The 23657-nt window shown below is 37.5% G+C and overlaps 2 protein-coding genes across 5 annotated transcripts; both read right to left on the bottom strand.

Annotated features, from left to right (window-relative positions):
- Positions 1-333: 333 nt before the first annotated feature.
- On the bottom strand, positions 334-12195 carry si:dkey-9k7.3 (circularly permutated Ras protein 1). 3 transcript variants are annotated; one of them, XM_053494700.1, is made up of 20 exons: positions 12112-12195; positions 11192-11249; positions 10863-10949; positions 10416-10508; positions 10220-10306; positions 9951-10048; positions 9579-9779; positions 9392-9442; positions 8737-8826; positions 8209-8360; positions 6709-6790; positions 6228-6340; positions 6004-6088; positions 3541-3647; positions 3167-3276; positions 2775-2886; positions 2551-2691; positions 2147-2240; positions 1664-1711; positions 334-1573 (listed from the first exon to the last, which is right to left on the bottom strand). In XM_053494700.1, the coding sequence occupies exons 2-20, from the start codon at positions 11247-11249 to the stop codon at positions 1481-1483; spliced, it is 1902 nt and encodes a 633-aa protein (XP_053350675.1). In that variant the 5' UTR covers positions 12112-12195; the 3' UTR covers positions 334-1480. The 3 variants fall into 3 exon arrangements, with proteins under 3 accessions (XP_053350675.1, XP_053351453.1, XP_053351551.1); XM_053495478.1 differs by lacking the exon at positions 12112-12195 and adding an exon at positions 11340-11435; XM_053495576.1 differs by lacking the exon at positions 1664-1711.
- A 2983-nt stretch (positions 12196-15178) lies between these two features.
- On the bottom strand, positions 15179-23223 carry tkfc (triokinase/FMN cyclase). Of its 2 annotated transcripts, XM_053504460.1 has the most exons (16): positions 23052-23223; positions 22646-22835; positions 20928-21220; positions 20624-20702; positions 20456-20545; positions 20303-20337; positions 19208-19292; positions 19020-19109; positions 18781-18897; positions 17276-17392; positions 16835-16972; positions 16622-16728; positions 16431-16534; positions 16201-16234; positions 16012-16104; positions 15180-15900 (listed from the first exon to the last, which is right to left on the bottom strand). In XM_053504460.1, the coding sequence occupies exons 1-16, from the start codon at positions 23055-23057 to the stop codon at positions 15739-15741; spliced, it is 1740 nt and encodes a 579-aa protein (XP_053360435.1). In that variant the 5' UTR covers positions 23058-23223; the 3' UTR covers positions 15180-15738. The 2 variants fall into 2 exon arrangements, with proteins under 2 accessions (XP_053360444.1, XP_053360435.1); XM_053504469.1 differs by lacking the exon at positions 19020-19109 and having other exon boundaries at positions 15179-15900.
- Between the last annotated feature and the right edge of the window lie 434 nt (positions 23224-23657).

Below are 23657 nucleotides of genomic sequence, written 5' to 3'. Positions count from 1 at the left end.
AAAGACCCTATTCCAGATTGAATCCTTACTTTTACACATGTGGAACATGTTTGCGCTTCTTAGTTCCAGTGGAGTTAACGCAACAACATACAAAGACATTCTATACAATTGAGTGTTTTTAACTTTGTGGTAATAGTTGAGGAAAATTCATATCTGGGTAACAGTCGGGTGTCCACATACCTTTGGCCATATAGTGTGTGCGTAAAAAAAGTACACACAAGACAGGAATGGTACACAGACAGGGACCTCAGGCTCAAACTCTGGTATGCTAAAACTACTCACCGAGCTACTGTATCATCCATTCAGGGCATTTAAATACTTAGAGAACAAGTCAGATAATCAATGAGGTTTTATTCAAATATGATTTCATAAAACAATGAAATTTAAACATTCATAATGAAATACCCACTGTTTTAGAAATCACCACTGTACTGAAACAAAACATTTGCCCAAACCTGGACTATATGACAGACCTTTAAACGATCTTAACTGATACCATAATGAGACATAATGAGGCAATATCTGCATCATACCCTTGTCCAGATACTGTAATGAGAAAAACATTGTTTATATGCATGTACATATTTTTCTATTTAGAAATACAATAAATGCATTGTTTGAGATCTATTAGATAAAATACAGTTGTGTGTTGTTGCTATAATTTAGATAGTGATGTTAACAGGTATTGGCATCTACAGTACTGCCCAACAACACACAGTATGAGAAAATATTCCATTACTGATAAACAGTGTTGGAGGATGTTACTTTTTAAAGTAACTAATTCCATTACAAAATTACTGTCTTCAAAAAGGAATCAGTTACATTACAGCGTTACTTTCTGATAAAAGTAACTAGTTCGAGTACTTTTCCATTGCAGAAAATGAAAACTCCTTTGTGATTCCTCCTGCATGTTGTTTTAGTCAAGACCTTTATAAATATTCTACCATCATCACTCAGCGAAGTTTGGCCCAGAATCTGTTAACTACTAATACCCCTATGTCATGTACGCGGTTTTGGTGGCCGTAAGTACGGTTCATCATGATTCACCGCGAGTTTTGGCGCTGTGATTAGGTTTCTAACTTTCTGCGTGTCGTTCCACGCATAGTCAAACTGCATAGGTAAGATAGGGGTATAACAGCAGGAATAACAGAGGGGGGTGGGTTATCGGGGGCATGTAGGACGACAAGCTCACACAAACACAAACTAATGGATTGGGAATGACTGCTGTCTGGCACATAGATTACGTAAATGTTCTGAATAACGGATTAAATTTTTGAAAAAGTAACTAAATAACTGAGTACTTAAATGGTGGACCTAACGCGTTAGATTACTCGTTACATCAAAAAAGTAATCCAACTGCTCTAACGCGTTACCTTGTAATGCATTACGCCCAACACTGCTAATAAACATAGCATTCTGACTCTCTTCTGATTTGCTGTTATTCACTTTAGTCCCTACTGCTCTGTCAATAAGTCCACCTTCAGCTCAACAAAGCTGCTTTCTCCTCCTTCTGACCCACACTTGTCACCCTCTTCATCTGGTACACCACATTTGCTGCTTCATCGGACATAGCCTGAAAAAAAATAAGATCTGTTGAGTTAAATCGAATGAGAAAGAAAAAAAAACAGATATGGACAGAAATACTTAAACTTATAGAGCGTACTGTGGAAAGTGCTCGCCTGGCGCAAATGTCAGTGCTGCTTCCGCTGCCCTGAATAATATACAATAGGGAAAAGTTCAATAACACTGCCTTCATAAGCTGATAGCAATGCACTGCAGATTTTCATCTCATAAAAACACAATACATAATGATACTTAGGCTCTGTGAACAGTATATACTGTACTTGGGTATATATATGGTTTGCTTATATATATATATATATATATATATATATATATATATATATATATATATATATATTAATTACATAGAATTCTAATACAGTTCATGTTCTGTGTATTTATTGTCCTGCACTCGTCTCACACTTTTGTGTATTTCCATCCATTCTATATAATCTACCACTATGTGTTGCACCAAGGTCCTGGAGAAACCATATTCCAGTGCAATGAATATAAGATATATACAGTAGAGGGATGACACTAAAAACCCACTTGACTTTACAGTTTAAAGGTCCCTTTTTCTGACCTGTGCATCTGGGTTCAGGTCCTCACAGATCATACTCATGGTACTGATCCAGTTTCCATAGATGCTCTCTTCTTTAGGACTTGGCTTCTGTTCGCTGTTCAACACATTAAGTGAGACTTTCAAAATATATACTCAAGTTTTACATACATACACTAAGTGCACAAATATACATAAGTTTTACAGATTTTTGATTGTTCTTTATAAATATAAAAATATTTTGAGATACTGAATTTTTTATGAGCTGTAAATTGTAATAATTGAAATGTAATTAAACTACAAGAAAAAACTAACTTTTACATGATATTCTAATTATTTGAGATGCACACTGGCACAGATGCAGATCTACATGTACAACACTGCAATTAAGACTTTAATTAACATTAAGCACCGCCATGCAAGCCCACCTGATGTCCTTGAGGAGGTCCTGCTGGGCTTTGAGTTGACTTTGGGCCTCCTGGATCCTGCCCTCCATGGTGAGTCGGGCACACAGCTGGGCACAGTGAACACCCAGCACAGCCATGTTCAGGCTCCCTGCCCACACCCAACTACAGAAAGGTCAACTGTGTGAATTTTGTCTTAACTGGATTCATTTATTACAATAGTTCCGCATTTCAGTTTATAGCGCTACCTGCTGGTGGTCACACGTTTCTGCTGAGTGATGACTCTGGTGACTTTCTTTAAATCCCGAGTTTTGAAAGACAGCTGCAGCTGGAAGGGAACTCTGTCTCTTCTCTGAAAACCTGCGTAAAATATTACTATTTGATTTGACCTTTAGCGTTTCTTACTAACATACTGTACTTGCATTCATTAGTAACTGAAAAAAAGCAAGGAAAATAAAAAAATGTAATTAAATGTGTATTGAGTGAAAAACAAATCAATATGTTAAAATTAAATAAATATAAACAGCTAAATAAAATTAAACTAGAAATAACTAGTTTACAAAATAGCATTCCTAGCATTTTTCAAAAATTCGGAACTTTCGCAATCTGTTCACTCTTATAATATTTTCTCTTCACATACTTTCAACTCTTTCTGGTTTGACAGCAAACTGGAACGTGATCTCCACGCCACTTGTAACATTTCCAATCTCTCTAATCAGCCTGTGGTTGTCCTGCTCAAAAGGGTAATATCTGCAGGAAGAAAGTGCAGAAACGCATTAGTTCAAGTAGAAAAATTTTATAGAAACTTGGGATTCAGAGACGGAAAAAAACTGATCGAAAGCTTTTTTGATAGCTATCTAAATGTAGTATAAATTCCTTACTTGTATAGAGTAGAAAAAATAAGCTTTCTTATAGAACCACAAATATTGATTATGATCCAACCAACAAATAAACAAATGTTATTACATTTTAAGGTCCAATAAGAAGTTTCTTCTAGGAGGAACTGATACTCACATGCCATTAGGTGCAAGCAGCGTTGCCTCTACATTAGTTGCTAAGATGTTGTCAGCCAGCGCAGTTTGAATTTCTGATCCAACTGTACAAATGTTGACTCTATTGATCTAGAAAGTGAAAAGAATTCACATGTTAAACCACAATCACTGTTCTGGTTCATAATCTGTTCATGTTGGTAGTAGAGCATGAGGAATAAGCAAATTCAAGCTAATCAGAGAAAAAAATATTTCTCAGTGAAAGAAAAGTTGCACCTAAGAAATGGTAATTACATTTTAAAGTATTAATTATAAAATATCGCAAATAGAAAGCAGGCAATAATGCATGTATACACACAAATCATCCATAACATTAACATTGATTATCAATTAAAAACCAGTAAATTATTGACAGGATCATGGGCACCCAAGGGTCTGTGGGGAGCAAAGGCCAGCCTGTCTGGTCCCATTCAACAGAAAATGCAACAAAAAAGTCATTGCTGACCACGATAGAAGGGCTCCAGAACACCCAGTGCACCACAAATCACCATGCAACCCAAAACCTAGGTGGTTGTAATGTTAATGGTTTTAATATTGTGGTTTTATGTTTATATTTATTTTAATTTCAGGCCATGGATTCTGTTATTAAATACAATTTGGTAACAAAAAGCTACAAAGACATTCAAAATAAAATTAATTTAGACTGAAACATTCATCTGGCTGTTGATAAACATAGCAAAGGAAAACAATGCTATAGAAAGATTTTCACACTAGTGTGTGGGTTCTTGAGTGCAAGTTTAAATATAGAGTCAGGAAGTAAAGCAACCAGCATACAGACAGAATACTGACCACTGGGATGTTGAGAATACTTTGCTGTCACACAATACACATAATACACAAATGCTTTGCGTTGAGTTATGACTGACTGGTGTATAAAATATTTAAAAATTCTCGTGTTTTAAGAAAACCATCAGTGACTGTGTTAATTTTTTTTCCGATGAAAACACATGGTAAAAAGTTGCATTTCTCTTATGCCACAGCTATTTAAAAACTAAGATTTTAATTTGATTTATTATTCAACATCAATTAATAATTTTGGTGCATTTATATTCATGTTTGGAAACTCCATAAAACAAATTCCTATTATAATGTACAACAGCAGTTACAGACAGACATTCCCCCCAAAAGTCATGTACCTCAAAGTTAACATGACAGATAAAAAGCATCTTGTAACTAAAAAGCTGCACTGCTGCCCCGAAGACTTTTATTTAAGGGAAAACATATACGAACACCATTACCCCCAGCTGTTATTAAGCAGTGACATGGAGATAAAATAATGAACAAATAATTTATAAATGATACTATAGAAACTATAATGTTTTATAAAGATAATTTTATTATAAACTTTTAAATTTGAATTACAACTGACTAACCACTTCCAACAAGAAAACACATCTGATAACATGTCATCTTAAAACACTTCTCATTCATAATTTCCTCCAAGTTGTTTTAAATCACTTCTAAACCATCCATGTACATTTATTTGTACGAGGGATCGTATACCCTAACACTCTAGCACACTTTCCATTTACCAATACAGTAAGTCCTCTACTTACAAACATTCGAGTAACGAACTTTCAAAAGATGCCGTGTGCATCCTCTTTAAAAACCATACAAGCCCATGAGGTCCGGAAGCAAGCAGCGTTGAAGCTGGTACTGCTAAGGAGCGTCAGGCAATAGCGATAGAGGCAAAAGTCAAAATAATTAAGAGAGTTGCTTGATGAGAAAAGATGGCAGACACTTTAACATCATTCGTTCAACCATCTGCCCCATTCTAAAGTACACTGTACTGTAATATATCGTGTATAGCCAATTATGTTAGTATTCTTGTAACTAGACAATGTTGGTTAGACTTAGGAAAAAATTGTACTTACGAAGCAGCTCTCTGAACAGAACCCATTAGTATGTAGGGAACGAACTGTATTTGGGATTTAACCATGGAACCCAGAAGTTAACAGAGCTATATTCTGATGAGCTGAAGTTTAAGTGGAATAAGTGGAAATAGAAAGAAAATTTTACAAGATTTACATGACTGTCCACTACCCCCATGGTTTATTCTCCTCACCTTTTGCCTACATATGGTAGTGGTAAGAACTCAAAACTACTCTCATCCCTGTTAATTATACTAATTTGCAGTTGTTAAACATGGATTGGTGGAGCAAAATAACTGGGTAAATGAACAAATATAACCATACATGGTAATCATAAATAGCCTTTGTGGAACTGTTATATAAAATCAATATCACATTTAATGTCATATTGACAATATTTGCATGTGTACTGTATGCTGTAAATTCATTAAAAGACCACTGCCTCTCGTGTGAATTTTCTTAAATATAGCTCATATGTCTTTTTTTAGATCGAGACAAGTTTCAAAGTCAGAGGGTATTTATAGATGACCTGACCTAATGTTGTGTAGTTCACTCACCCTGCCTCCTGTATGGTCAGCTAGTTTTCCGACCTCCGCCAGGCTGCAGTCCTCCCCCTCAAATGTCATCACTGACACAATCACTCTGCACACAACCACAACCACACTTTAGTACTAATATTACTATTTGCTGTTTATGAAATTGCTCCCAAAATTAACTGCCTGGACTAGTTGAAGAGCAATTAAATTCAAATTTGAACATAATGATTGAAATTTTGACTCACCCTTTTTCTGCTGCATGGCTGGCTAACTGGTTGTAGAAATATACTGAACTTGCAGATTCCTGTTCTAGTTGGCCCAGGCCTATGTTGGCCCGTCCATCAGTACAAATTATGACCTAAAAGCAAATACATATATAGAACAGGATTTAAGGCCAGAAATGGAATAGTGTTTTCCTTTTACCAATCATGTAAAGACTCTATATCTGTTTGACAAATATAGTGGTGGCCAACAATATTAAAATAACATATGCCATACTGTATACTGCATTTCTCCCGTGCACAAAACAGGTGTTTTTATAATTAGTTCTATCTTATCTGACCATAGAGTTGTTCTAATTAGAGGATATTTGGCATTCACTTTATTTTCTGAAAATAACAAGCATGCCATGGCTCACTGACTTCTTATGGCATAGGTGTATTATCATGTGTATTTGTCCTTTAATGGTAAAACTACTGCCAATATTAGTACACACCAAAAACTCACCTTTGATCCAGAAAACTGAGAGGCCATTGCAACAGATATGAGTGCTGCTGGGCCCAGAGCTGTTGCTCCATGCTCTCTTAATCTGGAATATGACAAAATAATTCATATATTTAAGCTATTTCAAAGAGGCAAAAAAAAAAAGTAGACAAAATATGCACAGCCTTTTAGTTTGTCACTAAAAACAAGAACAATGTTGTTATTCAGGGAGCATCCAGTCATCCTTCATTTTTGCAGTCAAAGACACTGCTTGTGACAAATACATGCATTTAGTTTAACAGCTATAAAGGACATCAAACAGATTTGTACTGCCTATGCAGTACATCGAAATGCTTATGGGATGAATTCCTAACACCTACCATTGAAAACCACAAAACAGGTATAGAGCTGAAGAGCATCAAGTATCAAATACTATCTATTAAAACAAACATCATAAAACGAAGTACGGTGCATTATACTGTAGACTACAGTATAGGAGGCACAAGAAGCTAGAAGGTGGGATTAAACAGTAAGTGTAAGGATTCCTAGTAACTGTAATAATGCAAAAAGAAACGGAAACCATAATTCTTTCGCACCGACTTCCTCCCATACTGCAGGTTCAGAAAAAATGTGATAAAAATGTATTGAAAAACAAATGCGCAATGCTTTAGGGTTCTAGGTTATAATTTTCAGGCATCCATACAAGTTTCTATGTAGACCCCAACAAAAAACCGTACCAAGTAGACCTATTTTAGAAAATTATAACTTTTTATCCAAAGAATTTATGAATTCCTTTTTTTCCAGAAAATACTTATTAAAATAAAGTACGGCAAATTAACAGAAATTTCAAACACTGTTTCAGGGCAATTCTATAGCAACAACGTTTGGTTCATTATGTAATTTTTTAAAAAAATCATTAAAATCATATCAAGCCCAGATTCACAAACAAAATGAAAGCAAATTCTAGATCAAAGGAAATAAACAAAACTGCAGGAACACATCTGTTACATTCAAATGCAACGCCAACAGAGCCGCAACCACCGCAAGAAACCTTGACACTAAGGTAACATGGTAAAGGCACTTGATAAAACGTTCACAATTACCTGAACATAACTTCATGCCAAAATTCCCCACCCACACACATCACACACTCTTTACTATGGTGGCTTTATTTTTTGCCCTGTAATGGTAGGCATACAGCATTATTGAATATCAGCACAGACAACACTACTGAGAAATTGATCGATTTTTCAGTCAATCAAGTCAAGTTAGAAGTACTGGTGTAAAACTAAGAAATATGTAGCCTTTTCATTTCTCCTCCACAATCTTAACATGAAAACTGTGTGTGTGTGTGTGTGTGTGTGTGTGTGTATGTTTTAATTATCTGCTAAATGCCCACACAGGTAACAGATTATTCGCATTGATTTGATTCTAATAGGCAGAGAGAGAAAGGAAGAAAAATGTAGAAAGCACAGGAAGGCGAATGAGTTAAATTCTATGAAAAATATCGAAACAACCGCTCACTCTTTGACTCTTTGGTTGAGGCACTGGAAGGTCTCGGCAATGCAGTGGGGTGTGGTGTACTTCTCGCCCTGCTCTTTTACATGATCGTAATCTACCAGAGCCCAATCTCGCAGACACAGCGGAACTCCTGTACCGTCCCCGTACACTGTTACCTGACAACACAAATCCGCACAGTGCACAGTGAGTTATCGATGCGGGATTTCTATGGCAATGGTTGTAATGTTGATGACACTGTAGGAGAACAGCTTTGCAGTGGGGGGAAAAAAAACAAAACTCAGACTAGAATTTAAATGATGTGCTATGGGTTGTACAAATGAAAAACGACTAAGACATTGTATTCTCTAAAGTAATTAAGGAGCCTCTTTATCTGACAGATTAGTTTGTACTCAGGCTGGAAATAATAAAGTTAAATGAATTTTTAAATGTCCTACATTAGGGCATAGTATCTTGTTTGCCCCTCTATTACAGCACATATAAACATTGTTTTACTAGAGAGTACACACTTGAGCCCCCCCCCCTTTTTTTTACCTCATCATTAAAAGTGACCAGTGCTACTCGACGATGTGGTGATGATTTTAGCAGTGAAGACAGTGCCAACTGTAATGCCTCTTGTACACCCTATAAACAAAACAAAGAAATGTTCGAATATCTATATGCATGCAATATACAAAAACAATTAGAGAAGCATTAATATTAATCAAATGGTACCAAGAAACAAGCAATCATTCATTCATCTTCAGTAATCTAGTCAAGGTTGCAGTGGACTCTGAGGATGCCAGTCGAACGCAGGCCATTGTAGACAGATTCAGGCAACTAGGGGTTATTTAGAGTAGCTTAACCGACTGGCATATTTTTGCATGGGGGTTTAAAACCATAAAACCCAGAGGAAACCGACATGGGAAGAACATTTAAAACTCAACACATACTGTACATAAACCTAAGCTCAAGACCAAACTGAGAACCTCAGATCTATGAGTAGGCAACACTCACTACTCAGTGTACCAACCAAGCAAAAATTAACAAATTGCAAACATGACAATCGTGGGACGTCTACATCCGAGGTGAAAACAGGACTAAAGTATACAGTTCACTTCTCCAAATAATTGCCATATTTTGGAGAAACGTCATCCTGGGGTATCCTGGAAGTCATTGGTAGCAGTGTGGAAATAGAGTTACTAGTTACCTGCAATCGTGATACATAGGTGGGCGATCTCATGCTGTTACCAGGACACACCTGACGGAGAAATGAAAGTAGAAAAAGGGGAATGGTGGGATAAAAAACACTAATAGAAAAACAAGTTCAGTTTCCTTAATAGAAAAGGAACAATAAATGTTGGATGGGAAAGAGGGGAGACTAAGGGAAGAGTAACCTCTGATGTGACACTCATGCTACCAGAAATGTCCACACAGAAGACCACGAGCATGTCCTCTAGGTTCACATAATCTGTGTCTATCTCTTCGTCTACATAGAGCACATCTCTGCCTGGAGGAGTCCACAGAGGAGAACGACCCATTTTTAACTCGCTCTGGGAAAGGACGTTCTTATTACCACAAAACTCACAAGTCCAGGTCTATTGAGAGAGAGAGAGAGAGAGAGAGAGAGAGAGAGAGAGAGACAGAGTTTTCACTTATTTTTTATAGTTGTAACAGTAATCAATTACCAACAAACAATTAATCAAACTATTTAAACATTACACCTCTACACAGGAAGCCTTCTGATGGTTGACTTGGTAGCCACTTACTGATGTATTTGGGCTGGTTTGTGAGTTGCTCACAGAGGACATGATTGCTTTACATTTTCCACAGTGCACTGGTTTCTGAATCGTCTGTATACTGGATGCTGAGAAAAGGTCATGAAGATTAGTTAATTAAATAAAATTAAAGAAAATGTTGTGCATTTGTTAACAGTTTTCTGGATATAAATATCCATAGAGTACATACAGTGCGTCCAAGAATAAGTGTAATATATGTGTGTCAGAGAGCTGCAAATCTATAACTACTATAGCCATACCTTTGTTTATGTCCACAAGACTCCCTACTTTGAGTAACACCACATTGACATTGGCTTTAATACTGGCCTGTCCTTTACCCTCCAGTCCTGAGAGTAAGACAGAAGATTCACATACACAATACTTATATAAATGTTTATTCTCTACAAGTAGTATAGTATCAAAGTCTGTGAAATGTGCAAGGAGCTGTTTTCTCACCTCGTGGTGGTACTGGCGGTGGCATTGAAACAGGTCGTGTATGTTTCTGTGTTGAGCGACGAGGAGGTACAGGTGGGGGTGTTAAAGGAGGGACTGTAGACAAAACAGACATTTTACAACCCAAACTCCATTTAGCTTTGACATATAAGAAGAAAATATCACGTTTCCAGTAATTGGATATTTTTTTCTCTGATCACCCACTGTGTGGAAAGTCTTTCATTACATCTTTGTTCCTACACCCACAACAGGAAGTGAAAGTTTTTTTTTTTATTTCAACTTATCAGCGTACAACTTTGCAATGAAAGCACTTTTTAAAAACATGACATTTAAAACAATGTAGAGGAATGAACAAAGTGGTAACATTATTGACAGAGTAAATATATATTTTTTTATCTTTTACTCTTAACAGAAAAAAAACAGATACAGGTGAGGATGTCAATAACTCACTAGGTTTTGGAATGACAGCAATACGGTTGTCATAAGGATGTTCAGATTTTTGCCTGGACAAACCACAGGGCAGTGTGGAAGAAAGACCTGAGAGACACAGGGAGACGATGAAGGATCAGGAAAGGTAGATTAAACATATTGGTCACAATAAATGTTTGAGTTTGAGTGAAATGTTTATGTCAATTATGATTAGAACTAATACAATTACTTTTCATTAACTTATGCATTTAAGCAACATCTTGTTGCAAAATGACATTTATATAGTGAAATACAAGAACAGGTTAAATCCTTTACCTTATTATGGGTAAGACTGAATTCAAAGGTCTTACCTTCTGCTAAACTCTCAGGCCTCCAGTTACAGACGACATGACTACAGGCAAACTCCATCTGAAAGGAAAAGAAAGGAAACAAAAACAGAGAGTAAACTTAATATGAAACCTGGACTAAAAAAATTGGGCATGATGACCATATACCCACTTTCACAATTGTACTGTATGTCTATGTTTAGTCTGCATCAGTTGTCTGTGATTCAGGTAAAGAAAGGCAGCAATGTCTCTGCATACCAAGAGCAGCAGTTTAGCTAAGTTTCATCTGTAGGCTTGCTCTCATTTCCTGCTTGGGTTTGCAGCACTATTCAAAGAAGTATATTTAGAATTCCCCTTAACTAATAATCTATTAATGAATCACTAGTTATACTTCTCTAGTGATGTGAAATGAACTATTTCCCCCCTTAAAAATCCTAAAATTAGTCTGCATGCATTTTAAATTCTTTTTTTTTTTTAAAGCTTTAACAATACATTTAAAAAATAGTCAGAAAACCTAGAACTAGATTAAGCCACAATTAAGCAGACTTTTCTTTTACAACACAAACTGTCTTTGAATGTTTATAGTTCTTGGCAAAATATATATCCAATAATAGACAAACATAATATACATCAGGTATTATACATTATATAAATTGCACTTAAAGTATATAAAATGCATCAAGCATATATTTGTCTGATATACATCTCTCTGTAAATATGTATTCTGTATTTACAGTCACTGAAGCAATCATATTCTCTTAAATGAGATCAAAGTGCACCCAATCATATCAAATCCAACTCGAGCCACCAATAACAAATTTCTCACAAATATTTCCTGCAGATGTTGTTATAAAAACATGACATTTACAAACTGGTAAACCCTTCAAGACAGCTTCAGACAGTAATGTTGCCATGTATTAACTAAAAAGTTGTTTAAAATGTACCTTTATGCCAGCAGTTTTCAGCTCGTTATGTTACTCAGCATGTGCCACTTCTCGTGCTGCCTCCTCTTTGTATGTGTGTGTGTGCTCATAAAGAAACAGGAAGTAAGAAAATGACACACAAGTGCGATTAACCAGAAGAGTCTGGGAAGGACGAAAAAAAAAAGTAAAAATGAGAAGTAATTCTATTTTAACGCCCCAGTTGTTACGGAATGACAGACTCCACAGACAGGAATTAGAGAAAAAAACTGGCGTTTTTATTAACAATAAATAATAACTGTTTAGGATGAGATGTGGGTAAGAGAGTAAAGCGGAAAGTCTTAACTGATATGATGCTGGAGCTGGTGGACGGAGGATCAGGAACAGTGGAACGGGTAGACAGGACACGGAGCTGGGAAAGACGAGGAGAAGCAGGGACAAGGAGACACAAAGACAAAGAAGCATGGAGACAGGGAAACATGGAGTGTGTCATCGCTTGACCCAGGTATACATTGAGTCCTTATCCGTAGTGGAGACCAGAATGGCAAGTGAGGTGTATTTGTACAGTATGTGTTGGTGATAAGGTTCAGGTGTGTATGATTAGAATTTGGGAGATTGGGAACATTGATTGGGCGGAGCCAGGCGTGTCCGTGACAGAACCCCCACCCCCCCACTTACGGACCGCTCCTAAGGGAGACGTCTCTCGGGTGAACGACCTCTACCCCTGGGAGCAGGCATTTGTGGATGTTGTTGATGGAATTTGAATCGAGGATGTCTGCTCATGGGATCCACCTCGACGAAGAGATCTCAGAATCTCCTTTCCAGCATAAAAGGTTCCATCCTCTAGATCCAGCCATTTGCCATGCAGGTGAATAGTACAGTTTGAGAAGGAAAACATGAAATGTACGCTGAATCCTATATGTGCAGAGTAAACCTAACTTGTATGTGACAGGGTTGATCTGTGAGGTTTCCCCGGCTGCTGCGACAGTATAGCACCAACTCCAGATTGTGATGCATCCACTTCCACCAGGAAAGGTTTGTTGGGGTTCGGGAGAATTAGGATTGGTGCTGAAGTGAATGCTCTCTGAAGGGCGGACATGGTTTTCGTGGCTTCGGGAGTCCAGAATAGCGCTTTGAGTTTAGCTTTTAGGGGATTAGTGAACAGGGATAAGAGTTTTTGATGAATCTCTTGTAGAAATTTGCAAACCCTAAGAAACGTTGAAGCTGTTTGATGTTCGACGGAGTGGGCCAGTTCCGGATGGCTTTCACCTTCCTCTTGTCCAGCGTGATGCCATGTGGGCTAATGCAGTAGCCAAGAAATTGTATGGAGGGCTGATGGAAGAAACACTTTAGGAACAGCTGGTGTGTTCTGAGTTTCTGGAGAACTTTAGTTACATGGAGGCGATGTTCTGTTTCGTCCTGGGAGTAGATGAGACTATCATCAATTAAACCAACACGAAACAATCAAGATACTCCAAGAACACCTCATTCATATAACCCTGGAAGAAGGAGGTGGCATTGACCAATCCGTACGACATGATGAAGTTTTTATAGTGCCCTGTTGGGGTGATAAATGCCATCTTCCATTCATCCCCCTCATATTCAGATAAGATTGTACTTGCTCCAGAGATCCAGCTTGGTGAAAATATTTGCGCCTCGTAGTTGTTTCAGGGCAGCAGGAACAAGAGGAAGTGGGTATCTGAACTTAATAGTAATTTTGCCTAGGGCGCGGTAATCAATACACAGGCTGAGCCCTCCATCTTTTTTAGCCACGACGAAGAAACTGGAAGCAGCAGGGGACGTGGAGGGCCTGATAAGACCCTTGTCTAAGGGCCTCTTCAACATATTCCTCTATGGCCTTTTGTTCAGAAATGGACAGCGAACAGATCTTCCCTTTGGGCACTGGTTCACCCGGAAGAAATCGATTGCACAGTCTATAAGGAGGTAGCTGCATGGCCCGCCTTACCAGAAAATATCCTGTAAGTGGGAGTAGAAGCCCGGGATAAACGTGGATTGTTAGTGACTCGGACTTTCTATGAAAGTTGTATTGATGCTAATAACCGGCTAAATTTTTACACAATGCCCCATACAGGTTTCCCCCCACTTCAGGATCTCGCCACTCTCCCAAAAGAAAATAGGTTGATGTTGGCCAAGCCACGGGCGTCTGAGAATGAGGTCAGTGGTGGCCCATTCCAAAACCAGGAACTCAATTTTCTATTCATGGAGCCAACCCACTCACATGTGTAGCGGGGGTGAGATGTATCTGTTTGGGATGAGATGTGGGTAAGAGAGTGAACCAGAAAGTCTTAACTGCATATGATGCTGGAGCTGGTGGACGGAGGATCAGGAATGGTGGAACAGGTAGACAGGATACGAAGCTTGGAGAGACAAGGAGATGCAGGGACAAGGAGACACAAAGTGAGATGATCGCTCGACACAGGTACACATTGGGACCAGATGGCAAGTAATGGAAAGTGAGGTGTATTTGTATGTGTTTGTGATGAAGTTCAGGTGTGTGATTAAAATTCGGGAGATTGGGAACATTGATTGGGGTGGAGCCTGGCATGTCTGTGACACCAGTTGCTTTAACTTCTGACTCTATATTAAAACTTACTCTCAAGACCTTTACACAGGTGTGAAAAAGTTTTTATAACATTTCTTTTCCTTTCCTATCTGTCTACAGCTATATCAATGTTTTATTATTGATTAAATTTTTTTGTTACCAAATCATAATTAAAAACAGAATACACAGTCTAAAATACCTCTAACAATATAAGATATTCTTGGGAAATATACGCTGATCAGTCATAACATTAAACCATTCAAATTATAACCACCTAGGTTTTGGTGTGTGGCAGACTGGGTGTTCTTGTGCCTTTATCATGGACAGTATTTACTTTTTTTTCCATGATTTGTACTGCATTGGCTTTTGTGTGGGATTGATTTTTGATGGGCCGGCTTTTGGTCTCTGTGGCCATGCTGTGCGAGTGCCCATGATTCTGTCACCAGTTTTCTGGTGATGTTGTGGTGGTGGTGTTAATGTTATGACTGAACGGTGTATAATATTTACATACGAGCAGTAACAAAACATTTTTACAGAATTCAATTTATTACATTTTGCTTTACATATTATTACATTTACAATGTTAGCAGTCATATTATACAAAAAAAAAATCACTCCACTCAATAATATGAAGGTTTTTGATTTATATTTAACAAATTGACGTGATTAGATGTCCCTGAATGGCAAACAAATTAAAAATGATTTATGCAATGATATATAACGTGGTATTCAGATATTGTTCATGTTTTTAAAAAGTATTATTTGATTATGTACTTAACTCTTCAGTAAACTCTTTGTCTGTAAGAAACCATTGCATCCTGTTTCAGTCATTAATAGGCTACTTAATCCATGATAAAAGAAGAAAGAATAGATTGTCCACTATGCATAAAACTAAAAAAATACCGTAAATACTCGAATACTGTTTTTTTTAGTGCAATTAGTCACTAACTTATCTTTGATTATTGTGGAATGTTTTCTGTTAAGGCTGATCCAGCGCATTTGTGTGTACTGTATATTAGTTGGCTTCCCCGCTAACAAGGTCAAGGGCCCTCTCCGATCCATGTTTAACACGATGACACCAGTTTAGCTCACTGGTCCTTCCCTTTCAGAGTATCAATCACTGCTCGGAAAATGGCTGCTACAGCCACGGCACCAGGATCAGGCTGAGTCAGACGTTCAGATGCAATGTAACTCGCTCGACCTGCTTTAGCAGTAAGGTCACGGGTAGACTGTGCACCCAGTTCTGCTTTCTATGGAAGAGAAAACAAATTGATAATGATGTAAATAAAACAGAAATAAAAACATGGACGATTAGATAAAAAAAGCTGTCAGAGTATTGTTTAAGTGCAAGTGTACTCTACCTCCACTGCTGCCTGTAGTACAGCAATATGGCCACCTGGAGAAGCTGTGGATAATTTCATCAACTCATCCACTGCAGGGCACAGTGCGTCTAGCTGAAGGGAAAAAAAGGTTAATGTCTACTTTCTTAATCTATTCATGTCCTGATCTACCTATTTGGAAGTCCAAAATAATTAACACTGTAGTCTTACCATTGTTCTGTCACCTGGCGCAGCACCTCCATACCTATCAGTAAATAGGTGCGATTATGGTGGGGACTCGACCTAATTTTAGTTAAAGTTAAAGTAACTCACTTTCTTGGATTTAACACATTACCTTTAAATATCCAATCCTATTCAAATGATTTGTACAGTGAAATACAAAAGGAGAATTAAATTAGTGCAACAGATATTTAAGATAATTAAATGATCTTAATAGCTACCTTTTCATAGCTTCAGTCCCAGCCTGTAGAGCTTTAGCCCAGTCTTTTCCATCACAACTTTCCCTTAGATGGGGTGCAGCTGCTGTCAGGAACAGACTATACAGCTGAAAAAGAACAATAATGTCAATATTAGGGATTGTACACAACACTGTGTTGTTTGTAAAAGTTATATTAGAAATTTATGTCCATACTGCTCCTGAAGATCCACCCATTCGCTCCTCTGCCATCCCAGCAAGGGCTGTCAGGAGTAGACATGGACTTCCTGGAATGGTGTTAGTCTGAATCCACTGCTCGATGGCTGTAGCAGTTAAAAAATAATTAAAATGTTAAATACAAATATTAAATAACAAATTTACAAAATAAATATTTGAATATTTTTGTGTATGAATGTGTGGCCTGCCTACCAGCAGCAGCAAGAGCATGTGTGCTCCCACAATCTCCATCCCCTGCTGCACGATCCAGAGCATTGAGCTCATCTTTCCGTTGTAGAAGGGCTTTGCAAATAGATTCCAAAACTAGATATGCCACAGATGAGAATGGACCTGGTGGCAAAAATAAATTTTAGTAATATTAAATGTTACACATACACTATAGACTACATTATACATTATAAACATTATAGACTATAATAGTCCTACACACACACAAACACACACATTATATATATCATATACTGTGTATATATATATATACTGTATATATATATATATATATAATTATAAATATATAGACTACATATAGTCTTATATAAAATAAGACTAAATAGAGACAAATAAAAGACAATGTATTAACTGAAAAAAGATGAGGTTAAGAGGTAGCCCACATTTAATTATTTAAGTCTCCACCTTGTTTAGATCTTGTCTCAGCAGCAGCTGGTCTCGCTGTGGGTTCCACATACAGGTTCCTCCCACTTAAACACTCAGCGCTGAGGTTGGGCCAAGCAGGCGCTGAGGTTTTAGCATCTGCATGAGTTATGGGCCAAAGGCATTCAAATAGGATTAAATAAATTAAAATATTCTTAATACAGAGCTCCTTAAATTGACTTATTAAATTGAGTCCATGTTTAGAATTTATAACAGCAATAATAATATAAAAACTGCCAGTAAAATAATACTGATATTTGTATGGTTGTTTCAGTAATAAGCAGTTTACTATTACAACCGCTAATCATCACTTTTATCACTATATGGTCTAAATATATTGAAGCAAGACACTGCAGATTTTAATCCGTGGTCATATAACATCTTAATCAATCTTTTAGAACCATTTTTTAAACCATTTAAAATGGGCCTTTTTTAGTCTCTTATGGTAAACAGAGCACAGTCGTCTCTGCTGCAGATGCTAATTACTAGGACTGCATGATTCTTGACAAAACAGGTATCACGATTTTTGTCCATGGCTGTTGAGATCACGATTCTCTCACGCGATTCTGTCTTCGTTTTTTTTTTTCTTCCAACAAAAAACATTGCACTTAAAAAAAAAAAGTTGTCTGCACTGGACTTTCAACTCTTACACCACCTTTCCCTATTTTAATGTAAAAAAAAAGTGAAAAGTTGTTAAACATAAATAGATCATTAACAATAATACTGTAAGTACTGTAGCACTTGTGCATTTTGGACACTCACAACTACAGAAGTTCATCACGTGTGGTAGTTTATATTATTATCATTATTATTATTATGTTATCAGCATAAGGTAAATGTAACAGTGTTAGATAGTTCGTTATTGAATACATAGTTTACAGTGTAAAATTATGTTGTTAAAGGGTTTATTGCTCTTAAAACACTTCCCGTATACACCTTTGTAGCTTCTCAAAGTCTCTAACAGCTTGAATCAACAGGACAGGTTTAATTATCTAATACATTAAGTTATGGCCCAATTAGAACTGCACGAGCCTGTCTCTAATCAGACAGTAGCGTGTATTTAGGTTTTTATCATGTGTGTGAAAGACATTTACCATATGTTGATAAAAGTTAGCTTGTTTAGCTCCACCTCCTTGTTACATGTAAATGAGTAAGAGAGACGGGAAGCTGTATAACTAAATCATTTGCGAATCTCTGGCCTGACTGGTAATTTAATAATGTTTTGTGTTACACTGTTTGAGTGCAACCAGTGACCTAGACTGATAAAACAATCCGAGATTGTTGACAAGTATATAAGTGAACTCGTGAATGCTGCGTGATCTGAATGCAAGGAAATACACGCAAGTGAATCGGCGTCATTCAGAAACGAGATTGCATAAATGTATAAATCGAGATCGTGATTTTTTTTCTCGATTAGTTGTGCAGCTCTACTAATGACACTTGAAGTTTCTCTTATAATACCTGAAGTTTAGATGAACTGAACTCACCAAACAGTCGAAGTATCTCTTCATCCACTGTCATAACAGACAGAGACATGCCTGCCATCTCCAGTGAAGTCATGAATAACCCAGACATCACCCTGGCAACCTGTACTCCTCGCCCCACTACAGACAGTCAAATATATGGCAAATAAGGCATTTTATGGCAAGCTTAAATCATATTAAAGCAATATCTTAAATCATAGATTAGTGGGATGCTAAACATATATACATATATGTAGTCTCACTTAAACAGCTGATGGCAGCTCTCGTGACAACAGCCATCTCCAAACAGGATAAAGCACCAAGGTTATTCACACAGAAGATGACATTGTCACCTATTTAAAAAAAAAAAATAAATAACCTAAAAACTATTTACACATGATACATGGGAAAAGATACTATTACATCAAAACTCCTGTGTCTTACAGCCTACCTGATTTTAGAGGCAGATGTGATTGGCTGGTATGGTCAGTCATGTGATCAATCATAGTCTTGACAACCTCATCAGCAGAAGCCATCTGAACATAAAGCAATCCATCAACATATAATAAAGACAACAGAATACCATCAAGCTTCACTTTAAAAGGACCTTGTTTGTCTAATTTAATGTGTCTAATATACACTCAGCATTCACTTCATTAGTAACATTATACTAATAATGTCTAGGGTCTCCATTTGTTCTCAAAACATCCTAAATTTCAGCACATATTCCAAAAGATGTCATAGACATTACATTAAAACTCTATCCATGTTCATATGACTGCATCAGGCAATTCCTGCTGATTTTTCAGGTGTAGTTTCATGCTGTGAATCTCCTATTTTACTGCACTGAAAGGTCTTCTACTGGATTCAGATTCAGTAACTGGGAAGGCCTCTGAAAACATTAAATTTATTTTCATGTTTATGAAACCATATAAAGACTACTTTTGCTTTGTGACATGGTGCATTGTTATGCTAGAAGTAGACATTAGAAGATAATAAGCTGTACAATGCAGAAAAGCCAGCAACAATACGCACACAGACTGTGGCATTCAACAAATATGTTTAGTGTGACAAGAAAACATTCCCCACACTTACAACACCTCCACCAGTCTGGCCTGATGACGCCAGGCAGGTTGGGTTCACTGGATCATGCTTTCAGCACCAAATTCTAACATTTTAACATCTGTGTTAACGTAGATGAAGCTTTCTGTTCTTGGCTGACCAAAGTGAAACCTGAGGTGGTTTGCTGTTGTTGTAGTGGACCCACATTAAGTTCAATGTGTTGTGCATTCTGAGATGGTTTTCTGCTCACCACAGTTGTACAGAGGGATTATCTGATTTTCTGTGACCTTTCTGTCAGCTTGAACCAGTCTGGCCATTCTAGGTTGACCTCTCTTATCAGCAAGGTGTTAATATCCAAAAAAGTGTTGCACATCGAAAAGAAAACTTTGTGTGTGATAAGGCCAGGAGATCAACAGTAGTAGATTTAATGTACTTTAACAAGGTCCTTTGGTACCAACAAGCGTCAATCAAAAAAAGGACTAACCTTGGACTTTTTAATGCCAGGTTCTCCATGGATTCCTGCAGAAACATAAATATGCTCTGTTCAATAATTTGTTCACCAATAGCAACTTGTTAATCATTTAACAGAATAAGGTCATAAATATGAACTTCTCTCAATCTTTTCTATATTTTGTACCCAGTCCTAGCTCCATATCTCCTGGCATAAGTTCAAAGGTCGGTAGGCATCCTGGCACACTGCAGGGAGACAGACTAACACCCAGAGTGCCTAGAACAGTGACAAAGCACATTTTTGATCATGCTTAGTACCCTGGTAAGAATTAATGTGATTGCTAAGTATTCTTACCAATGTTTTTTGCTGCCTTTGATACTTTTGCAACAATCATATCTAATGGACAGCATTCCTCAGCCAGTGCTCCAGCCAGCTACAGATTTAATGCACAAAACACACAACAAGTAAAAAATTAAGAACAAGAATGAACCCTACCATACTGTTTTAATCTTTAATCTAGATGTAGAAGCAGCTTCAGCAAAATCTCTAAAGCAAACAAAGATTATCAGATAATTTTAAAGGTGTTACAACACTGTTATAACACTATTGGTGTACCACATCCTCTGCACAACACAGATCTGTAAACTAAGTTAAGTACCTTATGAATAAACACTGTTCCACAGAGTCCTCTCCTGCCTGCCTTACTGGGATGGGTAAAAGCGCAGTCGTCAGCCACAATCACCATGTCCACAGGGACGCCTTGTGCCCGAGCTTTTTCCGCAGCTAGGCCAAAGTTCAGACGGTCACCCGTGTAGTTCTTAACCAGCAGCAGAACACCTGACGTACCACTTTGCCAAAGGGTCATGATGGCTGCCAGAATACTGCCAGGAGGAGGGGACGAAAACACTGATCCTGCTACAGCAGCTGATAGCATACCTCTCCCAATGTAACCTGGAAGGAATATTTCAGTCTTAACATCAGTGGACTACCCCAATATTCTACCAAATATTTCAACATTATAATAAAAAAACTATTTCCAAATGTTAAGCTATTATTTGGTTTTCCAATTAACAGAAAATTGTTTAAACAACAACGCAACATACTTGTTGTCAGTTCATAGTTACGCATAATATTGTTCAGTGTCGATGATAAGTTACAATAACTATAAACTGTCACTTTGCCTTTTTTTTTGCCAGTTAGTCACTTTCTCTTGAATTTAATAATACAGAAAAAAATCATCTGTACGTTTGGCTATTACAAAACAATTACACTAGCATCTCCATCTAAATCACTTAATTTCTTTAAAAAAATAAAATAAAAACAACAATAATGCATTGGAATGCACTCTTTGAAATAAACCAGTGATTTGTGTTATAATTATGGGTGATGTGGAAAATGAGGGACCGATTCAGTTACACATCACAATTCCCTTTATGGGCCAATTCATGTATATCCACAATGACTTCAAAATTGATTTTTAAAAAACTATATACAGTATGTTTGCATTTTAAGTGGAAACATGTTGCAATTTCTTTGTAATCCTACAGGTGGTGCATTTCGAAACTATTCACACTGACAGGCAGCACTGCATCCTGTGTTATAGGAATGAATTATTGCCTAATTTTGTTTAGAACTGTAATCTAAACTGAAAGAACTGTAAGTCTAAAAGAAAGGATATATCGAATAGCGATATAAAAATGACGACTCAAGACGTATTTGTTTCTTCAGTACTTGGATTAATCCCCCCTCCCAAAAAAAATTCCATTATCAACTGTGTTTGACTGATGCCACTTACTGTAGTTATCTAGTAATCCAGTGTAAGTATCTATTCAATGAGAAAACCTCAAAGCATTTTTTGTAAGCCGCCCTGCATAAGAACGTCTGCCAAATGCCTAAATGTAAATGTAAATATTATATTGCATCTAGTGCTCCATGGTGATTCCCATCCCTAGTCATTTCATATATACTGTACATTTCATATATATTCATATATTTCATACAATCAAACATTTCATTAAGTTTTCAAGGTGTAAACGGATGTGTTTTAGGGTGGTTGTACATAAAGTGTTTTATTATCTTGGTATTTCTGTTAGAAGCCCATTGGACGTGAGGAGTCATCTCTAAAATCAATCGATCTTGATATCTTGATATCTTCCGAACAATGTTTGACTGATGGTTCTTATAGTTAGTAACCTAGTAACCAGTGTAAGGATCTATCCAATGATGGAAACCTCAAAGCACTTGTGTCAATTGGGTCTGCCAAATGCCTAAATGTAAACATACTGTAAACCAAGCACATTTAAAACCAACCATGAAATCGCTGTAGTCAACCCTCAGATCAGACGGTGAACAAGATCAAGAGCACTTCATATTCACCTGCATGGGCAGGTTCATGTCCTGAGCCGCCTCCGGAGATCAGTGCCACTTTGCCCTTCAGGTTGTGGAGATCAGAGCGCAGTACCACCCTGTGTCCTCTCAGGAGCATCAGCCCTCCATTGCTGCTCACTATGCCCTCCAAAGCCTCGTCCACACAATGATCCACAGAGTTCAGCAACTTCCTGCGTACCTGTCCAGTGCACAGGGGTTTCAGATACTTTTAGAGCAGCACCTTTAAAGTGACATCTCTTTTTCTCACTGCATAGTCACACTATGAAATATTAATCCGTCAAAATATAACAAAAAGAAAGTATGTGCTGCTTACATTAACTCTGTAGTCAGCATAAACACTTCTGCAATAGGTATAGACTGGGGAATAAGAAAGCTACTGCGTCATTCAGCTTACCTCCATTTGCCTCTGCAGTCTGTGTCCAGGAACAGAAACGTGCAAAGGTGCACACTACTGCAAGAAAGAGTAACCTCAAACAACCTGCCTTTTTGTCGCTTTATTTCGGCAGACCAGTGTGGCTGCGCGGTTTGGGTTTTCGCTCAGTTCGTACTTCCGCCCAGAGTGATGACGCTGCCGTTCATGCGCCGAACATGCGCTGAACACGCGCGGGCCGCGGGGGCGCGCACAAACACACACAGACACAGACAGACAGTTAAAACGTTACTTTGCTCTTTTCGTTAAATAAACGTGTCAACGGCGTCGTCCTTGTGCTGTCGCTGACTTTGCACGTTGACTCCATGCTTTATTATCATTATTATTTAAAATATTTGACTTATATTTCACCTCGAAGAATCACAATAAATAGTTTCATGCGATTATTAATCCCCCAGACGCACACACGCGGACACAAAGCGTAGAAAGAAACCTGGAACTTTTCCAACCAAACGATTTCCAAAAGACGTACTTAGTCACGTGACTAAAAAGCGCTATAATATTTTGGGAAACACTCGCCTATAGAGAGTCCCCAAAGTACCAACAGGTTTCATATTTCCTTCTTATTTG

This window comes from Clarias gariepinus, chromosome 1 (assembly GCF_024256425.1).
Source record: "Clarias gariepinus isolate MV-2021 ecotype Netherlands chromosome 1, CGAR_prim_01v2, whole genome shotgun sequence".
Taxonomy (NCBI): domain Eukaryota; kingdom Metazoa; phylum Chordata; class Actinopteri; order Siluriformes; family Clariidae; genus Clarias; species Clarias gariepinus.
Note: the sequence above shows the minus strand (reverse complement) of the source record. Positions and strands in the feature narration are given on the sequence as shown.